Source organism: Anopheles coluzzii, chromosome X (assembly GCF_943734685.1).
Source record: "Anopheles coluzzii chromosome X, AcolN3, whole genome shotgun sequence".
Lineage (NCBI taxonomy): Eukaryota > Metazoa > Arthropoda > Insecta > Diptera > Culicidae > Anopheles > Anopheles coluzzii.
In genome coordinates this window covers 20,294,747-20,316,499 of record NC_064669.1, presented here as the reverse complement: position 1 = coordinate 20,316,499, position 21,753 = coordinate 20,294,747, and the positions used below count along the sequence as shown (strand labels likewise).

The window sequence follows — 21,753 nt, the reverse complement described above, 5'->3', positions numbered from 1 at the left end:
TTATTTTAGTTTCTCTCTTCTCTGTTTTATTTGACTCGCATTGGTTCCTTGCTTGTTTATTTTCTTCTTGTTTGTTTGTTTATTATATCTTGGGATCATGATCAGATGAATGATAAAACATTGATTATACCGCTAAAAAGTTACTTGCTATAATAACTTCGTACCATTTCTCCTCTATGGATGTGTGTATGGGAAGGTGCGTTTAGGTCTGTTTACTTCTTCTATCCTTGCGTTCAATAAGTTTGCAACAAATACATTTTTCTCTGGGTTGCTTCATCATTTCCTTTTATGAAATAGCTCTACTCGACTTCCGTTTTATTAAATGTATGGATTTGTCCTTTTCTATTCTGTTAACCGGATATCTTTCCATATTCGCTCATCCCGCTCGAGTTTTTCTATTGCAGCAAATCTTGCCCTTATTTCTTTTCAGCAATCCATTTTCATGTGAATAATCTTTCTTTAAATAAATCGATGGAACGAACTGTTATAGATATTTTTGCTCCTCATTAAGAAATAAATTACCAGCCAATATTGTTACTAAGTTTTTGTTCATGAGTCAAACGAGTGAGGAGAGGTGAATTATAATAAAAAAGAAAAAAAAAACAATGGAAGGGATAACTCACCGCATTGGTGAGGATACGTTTAAGTGTTGTACCCTTAGAATTGCGATCCGTCGTCCTTTTCACAATCTTTATCATTTTTTTTAAATCATTTCCTATAGAATGCCCTGAATAGAAGGCAATATGAATAGAATAGAAATGCCCTGAATTGGAAGGCGACGGAGAAAATGAATTGTACTGAGTTATTTTTCAAATAAAAGAATTGTTTTTTTCTTTTGAAATATGATTTGTTATTCTTTTGAAATATGATTTAACATGAAATATGTTAATAAAGAGTGAATCAACTTCGTATAGAACACGTCGTCCACAACTTTCTTCTATTCTAGTTCTTCCTGTTCATTATGACATGTTTTGAATAGAACCTTGAAATTTGTCAAAGCTTTTCTTCGGTTAAGCCCAACAATTAAATTCGTTAAAAAAACTCGTTAAAGAACTTTTCGTCAAAATTCCATGACATCGTCATGCCACCATTTTACGACTTCTGACGCGTTAGATATCCCATAGAGCGGGGTAACGGCAGAGAGTTTATGACAAATGCATCTGATAAATGATACCCGGAACATATTGAACAAATTGTGCAAAATTGTACAAATATGTGACGAAAGATAGAAAGAGAGTGTGACTGATTGTGTCCGCACATTGTTCGTAAAACTTATCAATTAGCGATAATCATATATTTATATATTATTGTAATATAGAAGAAAATGGGATGTAAATATTGGTAGTATTTAAATTATAAGTAAATTAAAATTGCTGGCATTGAAAGCATTGCTTCTTTTTAGATGAAAACGGGAGAGAAGAAGAGGAGGAAGAAAAGAAGGATTACATGAGATAAAAAGAGAGAGAGAGAGAGAGGGAGAGAAAAAGAAAAAGAGAGGATGAAACGAATTGAACTTGGTTTTCGTTTTTTTGGAAGCACTAATATTTTTCGTTTTCTTGTTTGCTTTCATAATGATAATTGTATTCGTTTTGTTTGTGTATGCATAGGTTTCCATTCAAATACTTTCCCTAACACTTGTCTCAATTTAATAGATACGGGAGTACCATAATTTTGCTACATGAATTCGATTATATTTTTTTCCTTCAAATTAATTCCTTACACAATTTCCAGCAAATTTATATAAAGTTCTATTGTATTTTGTAGCAAAACCTCAAAAAATACATTTCAATGTATTCTAGGTTTACCTGTGATGGGGTTAGATTGACCTGCCTTAGATGATTAAAAAAATATCCAGCATATAGTTGAGAGGATTAGACGTTCATAGATGCACACAAAATATTTTTAAAAGGATGAAAAAGATTACAATAAGTGCTTTCTTAAATCCGCCCATATGTTTGCTTTACTAGCTATCAATAGCTAAAAGATATTGTAAAATCGTTATCAAAAAATAAAATAATGCTTTTCTCTACACACCCGCGGCGTGCGAAAGAGCGTAATGTAAATTTTCGGTATAGCCTTATATCGAGCAAAGAAAAATGTTAGTACTTGTAAAATAAAATGATCCAAATATAGCCCAGTTTGCAATGGAAGTGTTATTGCAGAGACGCGCCCTACACCTAGATCGCAGATCGCCTAGCCCTCATCTGTTCTTTCGTTCTTTCGAACATTCTACCTGCATGTTTGCATTGTGATGTGAGTGTGCGACATCCGCTGCTAAAGTTGATCGTTGCTAAAGTATGTCCGCCCTTTAGAGATCGGTATCGTACCAGGCGGCAACCTGGTTGTTGTCCTGCGGCGGTGATGGCATCACGTCCAGATGATCAAACGTCAGCTCGCTAGCTTCCATTTCGCCGACGTCCATGTCCATACCGTACGGTGAGGTTGGCTGACCGGACGAGGACATGCCGCTAGCACCGCCGCCACCCATCACCACCGAACCGGGCCCACCGCCAGACTGCTGCTGCTGGCCGCCCATGCCGCCATTACCAGTCGCACCACCGTTGCTGCTACCACCGCCTCCTCCAATCTCCAGACCTTGCATTGAGTCTATTGGAAGGGTGTCGTATCCTAAAGATGAATGGAAAAAGTTCAAAAGTTCATGGAAATCATTTGCTTGTTTCAGTTTGTTTTTCTAAAGTTGCTATTTGTAATCAAAAAAATGAAAAAACATGATACATTTGCATGAAATTTTGACAAATTTAAATCTACCACAAGCATGCTTAATATTTAAAAGATACAAAATCTAACAACAAAACCATAAATAGTTAAAAACGATACGTTCAACAAAAACCATCAATTAAATGAAACCAAATGTAACATAAATTTTGTTTATGTTGTGTCTGTGTCTGTGTCTGTGTCTGTGTCTGTGTCTGTGTCTGTGTCTGTGTCTGTGTCTGTGTCTGTGTCTGTGTCTGTGTCTGTGTCTGTGTCTGTGTCTGTGTCTGTGTCTGTGTCTGTGTCTGTGTCTGTGTCTGTGTCTGTGTCTGTGTCTGTGTCTGTGTCTGTGTCTGTGTCTGTGTCTGTGTCTGTGTCTGTGTCTGTGTGTGTGTGTGTGTGTGTGTGTGTGTGTGTGTGTGTGTGTGTGTGTGTGTGTGTGTGTGTGTGTCATATATGACCGTAAATTATTACCGTAGTTCAAGAGTCAAGCTATTTTAAACAAAGGTGGTTTACGAAAATATTCGTGAATGCACTGGGTAGCCAGCAACGTAGAAGTGATACATGTACTCGAGTCCGCCTTTTATTCAATTTCTTGTCACCGCATTTCAAACACATGAATCAAATTTCTGTGATATTCTTTTGTTCGATATTCCCAAAATAAATACAGCCTGTTTACGAACAATTTAACAGGAACTGTAAGCCGGGCTTTATGCAAAATTGAAAAAAAAAACAGGTCATGCATGAGATTTTGACTACCTTGAATTCTATCAACAAAGAGCATATTTGGTACCAATTGTCGACTAAATTTGTCGAATGCACGATGTTTAATATAGGAATTGTCTACTGGTCGAAACTGGTTACAGCAATCATCCGCAGTACGCGATACTATATATAAGAGAAAGCGGGCAAAATGGATCTGTTAAGGATTTTGTTAAGGATTTTGTATCTTATTGGTTAAACCACTTTACACTGTTATTTTGACAGCAATAGATACTTCAATGTCTTATTCATGGAAAACAATCATGGAAAAAGTAATGCGAAATGGTCACCTGCATTATTGGCATATTCAAAGTCACCTGCATTATTGGCAAAGCACATCATGAACGTTTTATAACATAAGATTTCAAAATTAGTGAATAATTTAGCAAATAAAATATAGTTCTAAGCGATGTAAAAATTTCACCGTCTCAAAAATAAGCTTTCGTAAGAATTTAACAAATAATAAGAGCAAAAAAAATGAATTTAAAAAATATCAAAAGTCGTGAAAATATATTGTGTGGGGTAAAATGGCCTCGCTTGTTGGGGCAAAATGGACCACAACATTAGACTTCAGGTTTTGGTTTAAGCCCTTGCATTTTGGTAGAATTGTGAGGGTAGAGATTGAAGTTTAGTATATTAGTGTTTTATTGAATAATTTAGTCAAATGTTGTCAATATTTTTTCTTATCGATATGTATGAAAACGTTCGATATTTATGTATATACAGCACAGCATTATTTATGTAAAAGCTAGTATATTGTAGCGACCTTAGCTTATACCACATCCTCATCATGTTGCTTTTGTCAAAACATACCGACCAATTTGCCCCAAGTGAAACATTTTACAAACTTTTACAAACTTTTACGTATGGCGACACGGTCCTTTTGGGACTTGAACCCATGACGAGCATGCTGTTAAGTCGTACGAGTTGGCAACCGGAGACTACGAGACTAGCTTCTAGTTAAATTCTTACGAAAGCTTATTTTCGAAACTGTGAAAATTAAATCGTTTCGAGCAAACATTTTATTTGTTGATTTATTCACTTATTTTGAAATCTTAGGTTATGAAACTTTCATGCGGGCTTTACACATTGTCTTTGATGTTTATGAATCATTAGAAGTCATCATAACAGTGTTAATTTGCCAATAATGCAGGTGACCATTTCGCGCCACCTTACCATTTTGTCCCAGGTTCCCCTACGTGAATTTGCAGTACGCGATTCTCTTAGTTTAACAGCGCCGTGTGATTTTTTTAAATTTTAATATTTTGAAATATGTTATGTTCTTTTTGCATTTCACTAATGATCAAAACGCATGTTGCATTGAATTTATGCAAAAGATACCTGTGTTTTACAATAAAAATATTTAATTCAAAACTCTGTTTCGTTTTTTCTTATCCTTGAACCAGTAATATAAACTCTTTTTCTATAGGGATCCGCTATGCGCGAAATCTCGAGATACGCTATTAACAATTGTGCTCGGTCTCGTTCGAAATCGTATATCAGATAATTGCTGTATTCGATTTCGATTTATAAACGTTGCCGAAGTGATTTTTGTTCATTCAAAATGAATTTTTGTGTACAGGTTTTCAATTTCGATCGTAATCGAAATATTATGCGATATGGGCCATTGTTATTCATTGACAGAGGCGTAAGAATAAAAAAGGGATATTATTTGTAATTCGTTATGAAAAGCCATTTGAAACATAACATACTTTTTGGAAAAGACAGTTTTTGCTTTCAACAGTATTCAGTTCCATAAGGCTTTAATAGTTCAGGAATGGTGTAAGCAGTGCTGCAAAATGTCACTATCAATGTCATACAAAAATCTGACTGAAACAAAATCCATATCAGCGTCACGTACTCAATTGTGATAATCAGAGGTGATACTCAGAACGGTTGGTGGGACCAATACATGCTCATGACATGTTTGCGACCATCGCTTGGTCAGTCACTATGTCACGTTTTTTTTTGCTGTGATCAGTTTTGCAAAATGTCACTGACATAGTTATGACCAATTCCGACTGAAACAAAATCATCTCAGCGTCACGAGCTCTACTGCGAAGATAAGAGGCGAGCCTTAAACAGTTGGTGCGACCATCGCTTGCTTGGTGACGTTGTGTGCAACTAACTCGTGTTCAATCACTTGGTCGCGACATTTTCAGTCGGTGATCATTGCGATCAAAGTGGGTATAGGGACTAGGTGGGCTTATAGGTTTGGCGGGAAGGCCATATTGGACGAACGAATGACAGGAGGGGATTCGATTGTGATACGTAGTTTTTCACCCACACTACGACACATCATCCAAAATAGCCATTGGAATTCACACGCATACATCAACAAATGATCGAATCCCCTCCTGTCATTTCGTTTTCATTTTTCTACAGTACGGCTGTCAATTTGTTCGGGATAAGCCCACCTGTATAATAAACCCACTTTGATTGCGATGGTCACGGGAGATATGCATTGCGTGCGAGTGGTTCCAAGAAACAAAATGAGCATGTTTTCTCGCTCTGTTTGTCCCGACAGATAATCAAAACAGATAGAGGGAGAAAGCATGCTCATTTTGTTAATAGAGCCTACGCGCCATGTATATTCCAAGAATGTCGCGATTATCGCCGACAACAATGTCGTGACCAAGTGAGTGATCAAAAGTTGGGTGCTAAACTAAATATCACCAAGCATGTGATTGATTCTCCAACTGTTTTAGTATAGTCACTGATCATCTCAGTTGTGTACGTGATCTGATTTGAGCTTCGTATCAGTCATGAGTGTTGATGATTGAAACAGTGGCATTTTTCAGCACTGTTCACAGCCAGAAAAAAATCATGATAATGCTTGCTCCGGCATTAAGCTAAGCTTGTCAGTCAGAGTATCGCGTTGGACTCAAGAATTCACATGTCGTGTTCAGCATGTCATGGCGCACTTTTATTGCAGCAATGAGCATCAAGCTACCACGGATATGTTCATTGTTTTCGTTGGTGAAAATCTCGTGATACTCATGACATTTTGCAGCACTGGGTGTAAGGAGAATATGCCTCATTTCATCAGCTCATCTGAATGGCCCATCTTTGAAGCAATTGGACTTCAATATTTGGGAATATAAGCTCGACGACGTTAAGCATTTGAGTTAGGACTAATTCAAGCATCGTTTGGTGAAGATTTGGGACGAAATGCCGAATAAATATGTGCGTGTTGTGAATAAAGCGTTTACGGGCCGTTTTCAAATACTAGGGTGAAATAACTTAACCAAGTACAGTGTAATTTTATTACTTAAAGATGTTGACATCGATTCAGCAGTTAAATAAAATATAGTTTCAATTTTATGACATAAACAAAGTGTATCACTTTTGCGTTACCAACCTGTATTAATTTTAATGCAACAAGCGTTCACACAATCATATGTCCAAGTTCAGAAATGCAGGACATTTTAATTAATACATATGAAACGGTTATCGGCGAGAAATAAAAAAAAAACTTCCATTGAAGCAAAATTAAGCTGTCAACATGTATATCATTGTATCGGCAAAACGCCGTAATTGAAGTAGGTCTTAAGAAAAGGGTCTTTTATCTATATAAACATACAACATGCAGAAAAATTAAAAGAACTCTTAGAAAAGTACACGCACGCAAACCAAAAAAAAAAATATTGCAAACGAACCTAAAAGAAAAAGCTATAAAAATGAGTAAAAAGGCCTGTGCCTGCTTAGTAGTTTCAGCGACTTAATTACCAAGGGGCAGATGTTAATCGTAATCACAAACTGAAGAACAAGAGCTGTGATAGTGTCGGTCTTTGTGGTTCGTTGTCGATGCTGTCGATCCCAAAGCACGATCTGATGTTTTGCAGGCAGTGTGTATCGCTGTCGATCTTTTTTCAAACGCACAACAAAAACACTATTCGAAGACAATGGTCGTGAAAAGGAAGGTAGGTAGAATGGAGGTCGCGGAAAGGAAAATGTTGGTGTGGATTTAACAAAAAAAAAAAAAACAACAGGATGAACGGAACCAAATATTGCACATTGCGTATACGCGCCATTTTGTTCAAACCTTACTAGCGACATTTCTGATCTCTGATAGTAATTTCCTTAAGTAATTACTTCATTTCTTCTTCGTTTTGTGTCTAGCTGCTGCTCTAAACATTATGCAGGCTGCTGTTAATCAATCGTAAGATGAAATATGACCATACATCCATAGACACGTCTTTGTCTATAAAATATAGTAGCTTAATAGACAAAAGGAACTCTTCATCGTTTTGTATTGCTACTGTATCCGAAGAAGACAGTTTTTTGTATTGCGATACAATACCTGTGTTGTAAGATTTACATCTAAAAGAGTTTTCTTTTTTTCTCTTCACTATTAGTTGGAGTAGCCTGAACTGTTAAAGCAAAGCTAACTTCAATACTACGCACATTAAACACATAAAAAACCCAAATTTAAAGCGAACTCTTACACAAATTACAAATAATCTAGTTAATTTGTTTTGCGATGTTGCTTATGTTCCTTGTTGTTAGTAGTTGTTATTTTCTTTATAGAACGCACCACACACAAAACTTATCCACTGAAGGCTTTTTTGGTTGCTGGAACAATGCAAAAATGTGCAAGATTCGAAAAAAAACTGCCAATGGATCATAATTATCTCGACAGGGAATGGAAGGTACAAAATAGAAAGGACACCAAACTGAGGGTAAGAACTTATAACGTGACTAGAACTTATTGCTGATTTTTTCTTAACTGTTTTAGACAACAACTCACAATCTGCCATAAAATCGAACAAGCGACGGACGGGAAAGTTGGGGTCTGTAAAAGAGTGTTTCAATAGTGCTCTATTTGGTTGATTACACGCAAGGGTATGAGTTTTTGTTTACGCTTTCATTAGATTTCGTATATTTGTGAATTTTCGATCGCTGTCTACTAGGAGGCTCTTTTTAGTGATGATATATGTTAGGCTGGTTTAGCTGGAATAGATTAAAAAAGAGAGAGATACAAGATAACTCACATAGAAAAGTGCATGAGCAATGGACAGTTCGACACGAAACAGTGGGAGAGCTAGCGCTAACGAGCGTATCTAGTGCGCAGAATGTGTGGTAGCGATAAAAGACAGACGTCGGTAGCGCCCCAAACCGCTGATTAAGACGAGTGGAAGACCTTAACGGACACACAAATGTAGTTCCTTACTGAAGTGTTGGGTTGAAGGTTTGTATAAGGCAGGGGCCTCCAAACTTTTCAGCCCGCGGGCCGCATTGCTTCAAAAATCACCATGTTGAGGGCCATTTGATGTTACCTATAATTGATGAATGAACGTTTAAATCTCATTTTTATAACAAAATACTAACGATACTTGAACAGATTCGTGTTACTAAAGCTTGATTTTTGTCTAAGAAATGTAAAAAAAATACAATTTCTTTTGAAAAAGTCAAAATAACCTAATATTTATTCTAAATCTGGCAAAGTCATCTGGGCCGCATTTTAAGCACTTGAGGGCCGCATGCGGCCCGCGGGCCGTAGTTTAGAGACCCCTGGTATAAGGGATCCACAACCTGAGGATTGTATAGCAAACTCAACTTATTATTTGTGAGCAGAAGGTAGGTTCCTTTTCTCGGGGCCCAAGCTTTTTCGCCTAGTTTGCGTAGTGCTTAATTCGCCCCTTGTGGTGCCCTGAGTATTTCCTCGCTTAGTGGCCAACAGGTTAGATATACAGAATCATTATTTTGCTAACTTTGCAACAATAAATATAATGAGAGTTAACTTTTAACTTAGATGACATTAGACATTTGAAAGTAATACCTTTTCAGATCACTAACGAGTGCATAGAAAAAATGTATGTTTTATGGTTAAAGAAAAAAAATTAAGACATATAATTGCTTTTAATAAACTTCCCTTGAAAGTTAATAATTGAAGCTTACTTGCAAAAACAAATCTACGAGCTTGCTAGCTGCCGTTATTTATCCGGAATTATCGCCATGGTGAGCGAAAACATGCGTATAGGCATGTTTTTCACTTCTAAGTTAGTTTTTTTTATCAATTTCTCTTCAGTTTTCGCTACAAAATTGTTGGAATATATCTTTTGCAAACGATGTTGATCCAGAAATTCTCGATGGGACACTGCTGAGGGATGTTGAAACAGTTTGCTGACTAGGGCGTGGGCGTCACCTCTAGACTTAGCCGCCTCATCTCCTAAAATGTTCACTTTTAATTGCGTCGTCATTGCTTGCCACTGCGAAAACAGTGGACGCGATTCCCGCTTCCTGTTATGTATGTTCTATGCTTCTCATGTACTATTTCATTATTTGGTATGTTGCATTGACCTCCCGGCCAAGCGAACGCAGCAATGTAGTTATTAACTATAGAAATTCATCTTCAGCTTCCTATGGAGATTCTTGTCTTGTGTTCTTTTATCGCATAAGGTTCAAAACGATGTTGCTTCAATTTTTTGTACATCACGGTTAGAATTTGGCAAAAATATAATTCAAATTGTGGCTGTTGACTATTATTGAAAGTGCAAATAACATTCCGTCAGAACGGGTGAAGATAAATCCATGAAAAATCGACAATTTTTGTACTTTTTTTAAATGCAAACGTTAATCGATAGTAATTTACTTGCTTTTTTAAGTAAATTAACCAAGCATTTCACTTCTTGAAATTTAATAAACAATATATATTCAGATGTAAAATGTGAAGATGTAAAACAGCCTTAAATCACTGGATAAACCATTTAATTTTGCAAGTCCTTAAGAGATATAAAATACTTTAGGGTACTATAGCAATTTTGTACATACATTGAGGTAGTGTAGAGTAGCGACACGAATAAAAATACGTGTTATCTTCACACTGAATAAAAATGTAAACAATGTAGACGGCACAGCACAGTGAAAAGAGGTAAAGATTATGTTACATTACATTCAGTTAAACCAAGCAACCAAGCACACTTCTTGGCAATATTTTAAGATTAATTAGTATACAAAATAGCTCATAGTAAATTAGTATTAGTTCACCTCCCCCAACAACCAAGCCAGCGAGGATGTACCTATTACTAGTGGTCGATTATTGTAAGTTTTTGCCGTTTTGGACCACAAAGTAACTGATTAGTAAATGAGTGGTAAGCTGCTGCTCTGTGATTGACTTAAATGCTATAGCTAAATGAACCAAGATAGTTAAATGTGGATTATGTACTACGTACCTTGCTGGAACGCACGGCCACCGTGCGAGCTGTGTACGCTCGCCGGCCCTTGTCCGTATAGACCTTCGTATGCCTGCTCGGGGGACAGGATGTCCTACGACAGTAAACCGGCAATTACCGTAGTTACCATTCCACCAAATCCGCATGACGAGAGATTTGTGAATTTTGCATATGGCGGATACAACAACACCAGAGTAGTGTACATACCAACGCATACACGGACATCGGATCAATGTGATAAAATACGGTTATGATGTGCGTGAAATGTGCATAAATATGTATCGGGATGGACGGTTTGGGCACATTAGCAGTACGGATGATGATTTTGTAGATTGCGCCAATGTTGTTGAGAGCCAGGACGAGGTTTTCGGGTTTGCATAACAGCAGCAGCCAATCAGCCAGGAGTGCGAGTGTGTTTGTGAGGGGGCACATGTGTTTTCCGGTGTTGGTTCGCCGTAACGCAATCCAATCCACGATTAGCCGGAAATGTCGTTTTCAGGACGTTTTAATTATTGTTTTGTAAAATGAAGATATAATTATGATGATGTAAAAATAGAATTGAATGTGCACGCGTATGAAGGTGAGTAAATGTTCCAGGCACAGTAAAAAATTCCCGACAAAGTCCGAGCAGTAGGAAGAAGTACATGAAACAAAAGTAAAAAACACAAAAATGAACAAAATAAATTATTAAAAGATGAATAACAGAAGATATTTATATTAAACCATCGACCAGAACACACAAAAAACATTATACGTAAAAATAAATAAAACAAAAATAAATAAAAAAAGGGGATAATAGTGAATAAGAATGAGAGAGAGAGAGAGAGAGAGAGAGAGAGAGAGAGAGAGAGAGAGAGAGTGCATGTGTGTGTGAGAGAGAGAGACAGAGAGAGAGAGAGAGAGAGAGAGAGAGAAAGAAAAAAAAGAGAAAAAAGACAAGAAAGGAGAAAACCAGTGGAAGGGAAAAGAGAAAAAGAGAAATAACGGATATTGATAAAAATTGCTTTAGACTCAAACTATCCGAAAGAGAAGACGGAGTTATGTAATTTTGGATCGAATCATATAATATGTTAACGGACTTTCGAGAGGCAGTTATAGTACAGAAAAAGTGTTTTAAATATGTATAGAATAACAAGGAAAAAACGGACGAAACGGAGGCAGAGGAGAAAACAATGTTCAAATTAAATTTAAACAATAAATGCCTCTCGAAAATCGTTAGATTGCGCATGCTTTTTTCCTTTTATAACAATCATAATAAATTCAAATCGTTTTAATGTTTTAAAACTCCAGATAGTCAACGGGAATGAAAACTAAAAACAAAAATGTATCTTTGAGCCGGAGTGTCGAAGTTTTGAGATTAGAAACTAATATGACTATGTTTGGCACACCCATAGCCCTGGTATCAATGCGTTTTGCTTATGCGTTACCTTAAAGTTGTTCCGCAGGTGCATTTGCATATTTGTCGCGGAACCTCTGTGTTGTTGAGGGACATACAGAATAGTCTAACATTTTCGAACATTTCGTACAATAATACGAAGAAAAACTATTATTATAAACCTGTCAGGTAAGGAGAATAAACTTTCCAGGAGAGAAACAAAGACTTACTCACACATATATACGTTCAAAGCGGTTGGTCGTAATGGGTAAAGTAAATACGAGTAAAATGAGCGATCGGAGTATCTCGCTAAATCCCTTTCCTACCTCTCACAGCATATATGTGTTATTAATCAGTAACGTTGTAAGATAGAGACACATACAAACACGGAAAAACGTTGCGAAAAAGGAAAAAAGTCGCATTTGCAAACGAACGAATCCACGTCCCACATAACGCTCTTCCCACACCAGGGCGCTCCCAAACTACTGACCTGCAGGTCCGGTCCAATACCGAGTTCGCCGTTGTTCCACATGCTGTCGTCGCGAAACACGGGCAAGGTGGTCAGCTCGCTGGAGAAGCGCTTCTTGTAATCCATCGACTTGTCCTCGCTCATCTTGAACAGTACGGCTGCGGCGTATGTGGCGACACCTTCATTTGCCGAGTTGAGCAACTCGGTAAGCGGTGCAGTAGCTCCCTCAGCCTCGATCATTTCGGCCACCTCCTTGTCGACAGCCAGCTCGCAAAGTACACCAGCGGCCACACGCTAAAATTATTTTTTTAAAAGAATAATATCAGAAAACAATGCAGTTAGGAATGTTTCAGCATACAGGAACATCAGAAATTCTGGACAGAGATAATGTCGGGAAAAACGAAGAAATACAAAATATTGTATCTTCTGAGCGGTGGAGTATCCTTTAGAGCTCTAAGATGTAGTTCGTGGGGATACCATCCTAAAGCCACGCCTTTTAGTGATTTTTTTTACGCTTATGGAGGGGAAACTCAAAAATTTTGCTTCTGCGCAGAATCACAGCCAGTCTGCACAATCAGATGAGGAATGATGCCTTTCATTTTCTTCTACACCACTGTACAGCACACTAATCGTCCCTTTCACTTAATAGCATTCATTCCAAAGCCGCCTGCTGTCTCGCTCATGGCGGGGAGTTAGAAGAAGGCAAGGAAATTATCAAGACACGAACCTGAATGTTTTCGATGTCGTTGTAGAACAGCAACTGGACGAAGATCGGAATAACGTTCTGCGAGCGGATGACCTGTCGGTTATACTCCTCCTTGGCGAGAATGTGAAGTGCACCGACCGTACCCTCGACGATCTCCTCCATGCGGACACCGTCGGCGTACGCGCCCGGCGGCTGCGATCCATTCGAAGCAACCGATGAGCGTTGCTGGAACAAAAGATGTGAAACAAGATGAACAATAATGCTAACAATAATGTTTTCAATGATACAATTTTGCCTCTCTATCTCTCTATCTCTCTCTTACCCGTTGCGTATCTTGGAACGCCTTGAAGAGCAGCCGCACCAGCAGATGAATTGCTCCGTGTTCGCGCAATGGTGCCGCATTCGCCGGACAAAGGGCTAGATTGCGGATCAGCCCGATGACAGCCTTAATGAGCGGCCAGCGGGACGGGGGATTGAGCAGCTTTACGATCACCGGCAGCCCGTAGCCGTTGCGTACAACGTTCTGTGCCGACTCGGACTCCGGATGACGCGAAGTCAAGTGGCGCAGAGCACACACGGCCGGCTCGGTAATTTCTTCCCGGTCGCCGGCGTTGATGATCGTGCCGACGAGTGCCTCGACACCGCCCACCTGGCAAACGGTTACCTTGTTGCGTTGATTGTTACACGTCAGGTTCGACAGGATACCGGCGGCACAGGTGACCACGTTGACGTCGGACGAACCGAGGACAGTCACCAACCCTGACAGCAGCGTCTCCAGTCCGTCGACCTTAGTGGCCGCGTCGGATAGATTGCGCAGCGTCCAGAGACAGTTTTGGACCAGGCGCTGGGACGGATTGCCCAGGTGCATTGCGAGTGCCTGCATGCCGCCTGCCTCCACGATGGCCGGTTTGTTGCTCGAGCATACCGACAACACCTTCAGGACGCGGGACGTCGTCCACAGCAGCTTCTCGTAGTCGTACGAGCGCATGATGCGTACCAATTCGCTCGGACCTGTCGACGCGAGTATGATCAGCTTGCTCTCTTGGTTGCCGTATGCCAGAATCTGTAGACAGTCCGTCACTATGGCAAGAAACTTGACGTTGTTGCGCTGGAGCAGGGCAACCATCTTCTGCAGTCCGCCAGCCAGACGGACCGCCATCTTGCTGCCATCCTGGTGCAGCAGCAGGTTGTGCAGCGTGGTGATTGCGTAGAACAACACCGACTCGACCGGCGAAGACAACAGCTTTACCAGTGCCGGTATTCCACCCGACTTGAAGATCGCGAGCAGACCCTGGCGATGGTGCGACAAGTTGTGCAGTGTGCCGACCGCACCTTTGGTTGTCTCGAGATCGTTCGAGTTGGAGAGCGCGCGGACGAGAGCGGCCACCATCTGCGGACTGTTCATTATCGCATGCCGGGACGCTTCCTTTTTGGACAGTTGGTGCACCATCATGGCGGCCTGCGAAACCACCACCTGGTCCTCGTCATTCAGCAGCTTGATCAGTTCGGGGATGGCTCTGGTCGCCAGATCCGCATCGTCCTGATAGTTAATCAGGTTGACGACCGCGTGCTTCAGCATCTGGGACGGTTCGGCCAGCCGCTGCACCGCGGTGGGCTGCTGCGGGTCGAACTGTGTCGACGGAATCTCGATGCCTTCCTCGAGTGTCTCCGGGAACATCGCAGCTCGGACGCGCTGTGAGCGCGTCTGACTCAGTTGCTGGTTCATATCATCGACCTGGTCCTGCGTAAAATTCTGCGAGAAACCCTGGTCCATGTCGAACATCAGCGGATCGTCCTCCATGTCGTCATCCTTACCGCTAAGCGACGGCACCTGGGTAACGGCACCAGAATGGATGCCGGAGTCGCCGAGGTACGAGTTTTGCTGCCACATCAGTGTTTGCTCCTTTGCTGAGGGCATCGGCATGTCCGACGAATTGTACGGGTTATGAGACACTGCAAGAAAAAAAACAAGACCAGAACCAAAATTTGTAAATTTGCACGGGGATACATTGATATTATTAGGACGAGATAGCCGAGGTGTCCTTACTGTTCCTGTCTCTCTTCACCTTCCTAATCCCTTTTTCCTCCTCGCTATTACTTGCCTTTCGTGAAACTTGTTTACACTTCTAATTGTATAGTGCGCTGGACGAAACACCATAGACCGCATTGAAATAGCGGTAGCTATATGCGCCTATCAAATCCACCAGGACCCGCACCACTATGGAACACTGATCACCCCACAAAATGCCATTGAGATGGAGCAACTGACCAGAGACCACTCAACTACAACCAGCATCGAACTAAACAGTAGACACAATAACAATAGCCCTGGGTCCTAATTGCACAATCAAAAAACAGTCCCACATGTTTATGCTTATCTTTATTTATCAATCGATGAACAGTAATGCCCTCTCGAACCATTTTAACAATATTTTACAATGGATGAATTAATTTCGAACATAAAAATACACACTATGGGACCGAAATTATCAGTTGAACAGAAACACGATCATTAAACTCAGTCAGCAAAAACCAAAAGCGTCGCTGGCAGCGTTGAAAGCGCGGCACATGAGTAGGAACGGGTCAGAGGAGCCAAATTGTGTTCTACGATCATCGAGAGCCAACATAGCCCGAGTCCGAAGCGGCCTGGCACGAACGTACAGGTTGATGGCCAGTAGTGACAGAGAGTCAATAGGGCCGTCGAGAAATCCCGCGATGAACGACAGCTTGGCTTTCGGTATTCGCTCGCCTAACCCGGGGTAACACGGGTAGCAAACATCTAGTCTGCGTAATTTTGCGCTGGATTGATTCCAAACGTGCTACATGCTTGCGAGTCATATAGATAACTAGTCCTAGCACTCTACTGCTGCTGGCTATTACGTGATCCAGGTGATCCTTAAATGATAATTTCGTATCAAGCAATACTCCTAGATCCTTAACGCATTGTTTTCGCACCAAGGACTGTCCATCAAGCGCATAATCATAAAATGACGCATACCGAGAACGGCTGAAAGTCATAATTTTACATTTATCTATGCAAAGAGATAAAGCATTGCGGTTGCACCAACACTGGAAATCATGCAAGAAAGTTTACATTTGGGCGTGGTCTTCTGGTCCCCGAATAACACGAAAATTGTTCGCGTCATCCGCGTACAGTAGATGATTATCAGCCGGATGGACCATCGTCGCGTCATTGATGAAAAGAAGAAACAGCAAAGGAATCAGGTTGCTGCTCTACGGGATACCAGAAGATGCATGCATTGGCCAGAGTGATCACCCGCCCGCCCAAGTGCAACAAACTTTAACGTTGGAAGAACCCCTCCTGAAATATGTTACTACAAGTGACATCCACTAATAACCAAATTTTACAAATTTTGTTACATTATATATCCAAAACTTATTCATCAAAATCAGATTAGAAACGACGAATCTACAACACTTTATATTTGATTGACAAATAACCCATTTTTATCTCTTTATTTTTCAATTATTAACAATGGCCGTCAATAAATCTGACGTTTTCAGACTTACAGACAGACAGATATAGCCGTAACATTTGAGTTTGTCTTAGTTTGTTCTATCAAAATGAATAACTTATTATAGTTTTAAGCAAAACCTAACAAACAATTCTTTTATGCGGGCAAATGATCACTGTATACTGGACCAGGCTAGAAGAAAACAATTAAATCCCCAACATATCAGCTCCACACCGATTTTGTGTGAATATTTGGCGCTGAATCGTTTGGACTAAAAAAATGATTGTTATTCTTGTTATTATTATTGTTATTGTTAATATTATTATTATTATTAACGTAACAACCTACCCGGCCATGCCCACCTATACAAAACCCTTATAACGAGTACCCCTTATAACGATTAGTAATAGTTTTTCACATAACGAAAAAGAAACAAATACCCCTTTTAACGAGTCAAATTTCGCATAACGACCGAAATTATTCGTGTTCGGGTTATGTTTTTTGGGAGTAGATATGAAATCTAGAACACGATAGGTTAACATTAGACATTTCTTGAATTTTGATTAGCACTCTGGCAAATTCTCCAGATAATTTCTACATATGGGGTTTGAACAAATAATGGGGATGTTTTTAAGACGTGCGAGATAACAATTGTACCACCACCATAGGAAAATAAAAAAGGTAAAATAGGTAAAGAAGGTAAAATAACGTAATTAAGTGCAGCGTGCTGGATACGGCATAACAATTTATGTACTCTGTTATCTTATGCTCTGTTACGTTATGGGTGCGGAAACGCGTATAACAGCTCCGCAGAGATACCCATCACCGTGAGCATTTCTACGTTTCTACCGACGCGGAAAAGCGCTTCGTGTATTTGGGGCCTAACATATATAAGAGATTTCAAGCGTATGTCATAGAACTGGCCCGAAGCATTTAAATTTCCTTCAATTTCCCCTTTAGTAGAGAAGTTTGCCGACCCATGCAACCCAATTGCAATCCCAAGAAGCCTTAAAGGATAATGCAATCGCGAATTATCCACATTAAACCCCATCATTTCTAGGCTCATTATCTGATTTTCATCAGCAATCTCTCTTTCGTTTCTAGGTGGAGATAACAAAACAAACAAATATAAAATAAATAGAAATTTGCTCACAGAACAATGTTTCCAGCACAGGTAAAGGTGTACTAGTCTTGTATTACTGAGCTAACAGGGCTAACAAGGAGAGACAGAAGAAGGGAACAGTCTATCTAATATGTTTACTTTGTTTTTATTTTGTTTGAATTTCGAAATTTCTTTAAGTTTGGTTAAATTGGGACAACCAAATGTGGCACCGCACCAGGATTAGGAAACGAAGCGGAAACAACCACGATTAGGTAGCCACATCCAACATGGAAAAAGACAATGTACAAACAAAAATCGTTTAAATAGCCCCTTAAGCTGCGAGAAAAGCCATTTTTTCAGTTGTTGGTCCTTTGAGCCGGATTTACGATAACCGTGTGGATCGAGCCGTTCGGAGTACCCTTATGCACGTGAAGGCACGACGACACAAATGGCGCCCACAAACAAACAGCTTCCAGTCCCCCAAACATAAAAAAACAGGTGAGCTCTTCTTCCTACTTCCCCTTACCATGTATACTAAGATGACAAATCTTATCGTAGTTAGTTTCCGAAATGGGTAGGGGCGGGTAATTCTAAGGTGATGCGCTTCCGGGCAGACTGCTTCTTTTCTGGTCCTGCCCCAACAAGGACACTTTAGACGCGTTACGGAAATTCGAAATTACCCGACCTGAACAAAAACTTCCGTTTCGGTTGGGTTCCTTCACGAGACATCTAACGAAAATAATGAGCACTTATCTTGAATCAACGAAATTACACACACATCTTTCTTGACCAACAGATATATTTTGTTGGTGTGCTTCTGTTGTGGTCGTTGTGTCTTAGACTAGTACTATTTGTTATACGCAAACATAATCAGTACTATTTGTAAGGGATTACACAGGGAACGGATCATTCGTTGATTAGAGATGCTAAAACGCAGCCAAGAAAGCAAGACAAGAAGATATGCTACAGTAAACTGTCTCTTTCAACATGATGATATCCCTGGGGCGTTATTGCATCCTTGCGCATCAAAAGAAGGACGTAGAGAGAGAGAGAGAGCACGCTCCGAGACAGAACTCAAGTTCTCAGTTCCCGAGATGAAAGCGGTAAAGCGGCCCTGACATTAAGACATCTTCAAAATCAACCACAAATGATGGTGGTAAGATACGACATCGATGGATCTTTCACTCCTCCCTCCTTCCTCCTCTCTCTCTCTCTCTCTCTCTCTCTACCTCTCTCTTTCTCCCACACTGTCTATCTTTATCTTTCTTCTCTTTTATTGTGAGTCAGTTTGTGTACAATATTTCTTGCCATGGTTTGGGTGAAGTGGACGCGACCCTCGTTATAGGCTGCCTAAAACGTTCGCATCGTGAAGAACTAATGATGTGAGAGAAATTGTGTTCGTTTCGCGCGAAAAGTGGCATGAACATTTTCTGCATTTTCTTTAAGGGTGAAATGGCCGTTTATTGGCGCCTGTTGCTTTTTTGAGCGTTATTGGTTTTTTTTGTAACTCTATGGAACCGCTAATAATTTGTTCACTGGTCTTATAGCCACCGCACATGAGTTTGTTTTTGGATTATAGAGCCTGTGAAAATGGCATTGGTAGTGGGGAGCACAGCAGCTTTTTTTATCTGCATGAGCATAGGGAGGCATGGTCCACTGGGATCTTGAACCATATGACGGCCATGTTGTTAAGTTGTACGAGTTGACGACTGTACCACGACATCGGCACATGATTGTAAATAACACTATTTAATGGGAAATTATTATTCTCATCTCATACATCTGCGCACACCTGGGCCGATTACGATTACAGGGTTTACCTGGCCAATCGTTAAAGCGTCATCGTTTGCCGTAAATACTTTTTTTGGCGACGCAAACCCACAATTGGGCACTGTCATTTCTGTTCGGACCTTGTGAAGTATGAATCGGGCATAGTCAACAATAAAAGCGGCTTGCTCCGGATTTTTTGTTTGTTTTGGAGCTGTAAAAGAGCTTTTTTGCTTGTGGTTTAGCTAATCTGTAAGAATATTGCCTATTTAAGTTAATCTACACATAACACCTTATTACAAATCTTTCAGTAAAGCCCATACAATGCAAGGCGGTTTTATATTGTTTAAATAATATAATTTGTTTGGTGATTCATTTAGATTAACATTTTAAAATAATAAGCACTAAGTTAAACAACATGCAAAGTACATATTTTTAAACAACTTAATAGATCAAACACACCGGAGCTACCGATTCGACACCTTCAACAGTAGGCCGCTTTCATTCTGTACTATACTCGATTCATACTTCACAAGGCCCGATTAGGAATGACAGTGCCCAATCGAGGGTTTACGTCGCCCGATAACGCTTTGACGATGCCGGATTGGCTAGGTAAACCCTGTATTGTGGTTGCTTACAACAATGTGGACTTTAAATTAACAACTGCACACAGGTATCTAACATAATCCTTTTGCACAATAAGAAACCAGGGGAAAAAGTATACATCTTGTTTTTTACGAAGCAATCACTCTTAATAGATTTTTTTCAGCAGTCTTATTTTGCTGTGTATACAAAAAGGAACCATTTATAACGTTGTACTAGCACAGCTGTAATACGCAACGGCACCTTTATGAGTCCAGCTGGCACTTTAAAACTCAACGGGAAAATGGAGACACGAATTTACATAACAATTGAAACACCTACACACAGCATCTCATTGTTACAGGCATTATCAGCCAACGTACCATCAGCAGTACTCACATCATCGCTAAACAGACCCAAGACTACATCATCCAACATCAAACGATTTGACTGCACTATCACATACACAGAATGGATACTCCAGATTGACGACAATTATGTGTTTCTATGTAGAATAACTTCAATACATTAAAAATAATAACTGAAAATAGAAGTGTACATTCAATGCAAATAGGTTGAGCAATTGTTGATAGTAGTATTAATGCACAGAGAAGGATTGGAACGAAACACAACCATACAAACGCATACATACAAATACTTCCACAAACAACAAAAATGCTTATACATTTCGGGGAACTGGGAAGGGAAAAATTAAATACCTCGGCCTATTCAGCTAGCGATGAATTCGAAAAGGGTCGAAAGCAAGAGATCAAAGGGTTTTGCATCTATTCGTAGACGAATTTGAATCCGAGAACCGCTCGTCCCAGGTTCTCGCATCCATCATCACCATCAACCTCGTTGACGTAGTTTAAAGGGCAGGTTTCAGCTTCTAAACCTTCATTAGATGCATGTTACAAATCTAATTTCAATTTCGAACCCCACTACCATGACGATAATCCTTAAATATTCTACTACTAGTCATTTTTAATGCCTTTTCCTTTCGCTGTTGCAGTACATGTTTAAGAGTACAGCAAGTATCTTGTTTAATGTAATAATAAAGGCTTAAGTTATAGCATCAAATCGTTGTATCAACGAAATGAAAGCACAAATTATCTAACTGAAGTCTACCAAGTTATCGAGCACACGACAGAGAAAAGTGGATTGCAGATAAATAAGATAATAACGATGTTGATAACGCACTACCTATTAACAAATTGGATTTAAAAAGGGGGATATGAATATCAAAATTTGAGGCAAGAGTATCAGAAGGCATTTTTGCGAATTTCATATATAATGGTTTTTTTTTCTTATTTTTTAAATCATTTTATGTTGTGTAAGCGAAATTGAGCAGAAAATTTAAGTTTTTCAACCATAATAAAAAACCTTTCAAAACACTTAGGAACGAATAAGGAGCACTTGGGAATAGGTAAAATATTTATACCTCCGCAAAGCTGAAAAAATGATCATAGAGTTAGAGAAGAAATGTTTGCAAATGTGCTATTATATTCCATGAGAGCGGAGCTATAAAAATGTACACGTTGTTGTTAAGTACAGCGATATGGTGCGCTATTATGAGCAGATTCCATCCCGGAAAAGCTGAGCAGTAGCTAAAATATTGCCGTAC

At 39.7% G+C, this 21,753-nt stretch overlaps 2 protein-coding genes across 10 annotated transcripts in view; both read right to left on the bottom strand.

Annotated features, from left to right (window-relative positions):
• Window positions 1-21,753, bottom strand: part of LOC120955849 (uncharacterized) — a 271,175-nt gene that overhangs the window by 43,065 nt on the left and 206,357 nt on the right. The window lies entirely within an intron of this gene.
• Window positions 41-21,753, bottom strand: part of LOC120958823 (armadillo segment polarity protein) — a 58,574-nt gene continuing 36,861 nt past the window's right edge. For 6 of the 9 annotated variants that reach the window (XM_040381866.2, XM_049606570.1, XM_049606568.1 and 3 more), the window contains 5 exons: window positions 13,525-15,155; window positions 13,224-13,427; window positions 12,518-12,790; window positions 10,653-10,746; window positions 41-2,628 (listed from right to left, as the gene is read on the bottom strand). In XM_040381866.2, coding sequence (XP_040237800.1) covers window positions 2,309-2,628; window positions 10,653-10,746; window positions 12,518-12,790; window positions 13,224-13,427; window positions 13,525-15,155 — 2,522 coding nt within the window. In that variant the 3' untranslated portion in view covers window positions 41-2,308. Of the gene's footprint in view, window positions 2,629-7,206; window positions 8,431-10,652; window positions 10,747-12,517; window positions 12,791-13,223; window positions 13,428-13,524; window positions 15,156-21,753 lie in introns of all 9 variants that reach the window. The other 3 variants (XR_007452063.1, XR_007452064.1, XM_049606580.1) reach the window with 3 other exon arrangements.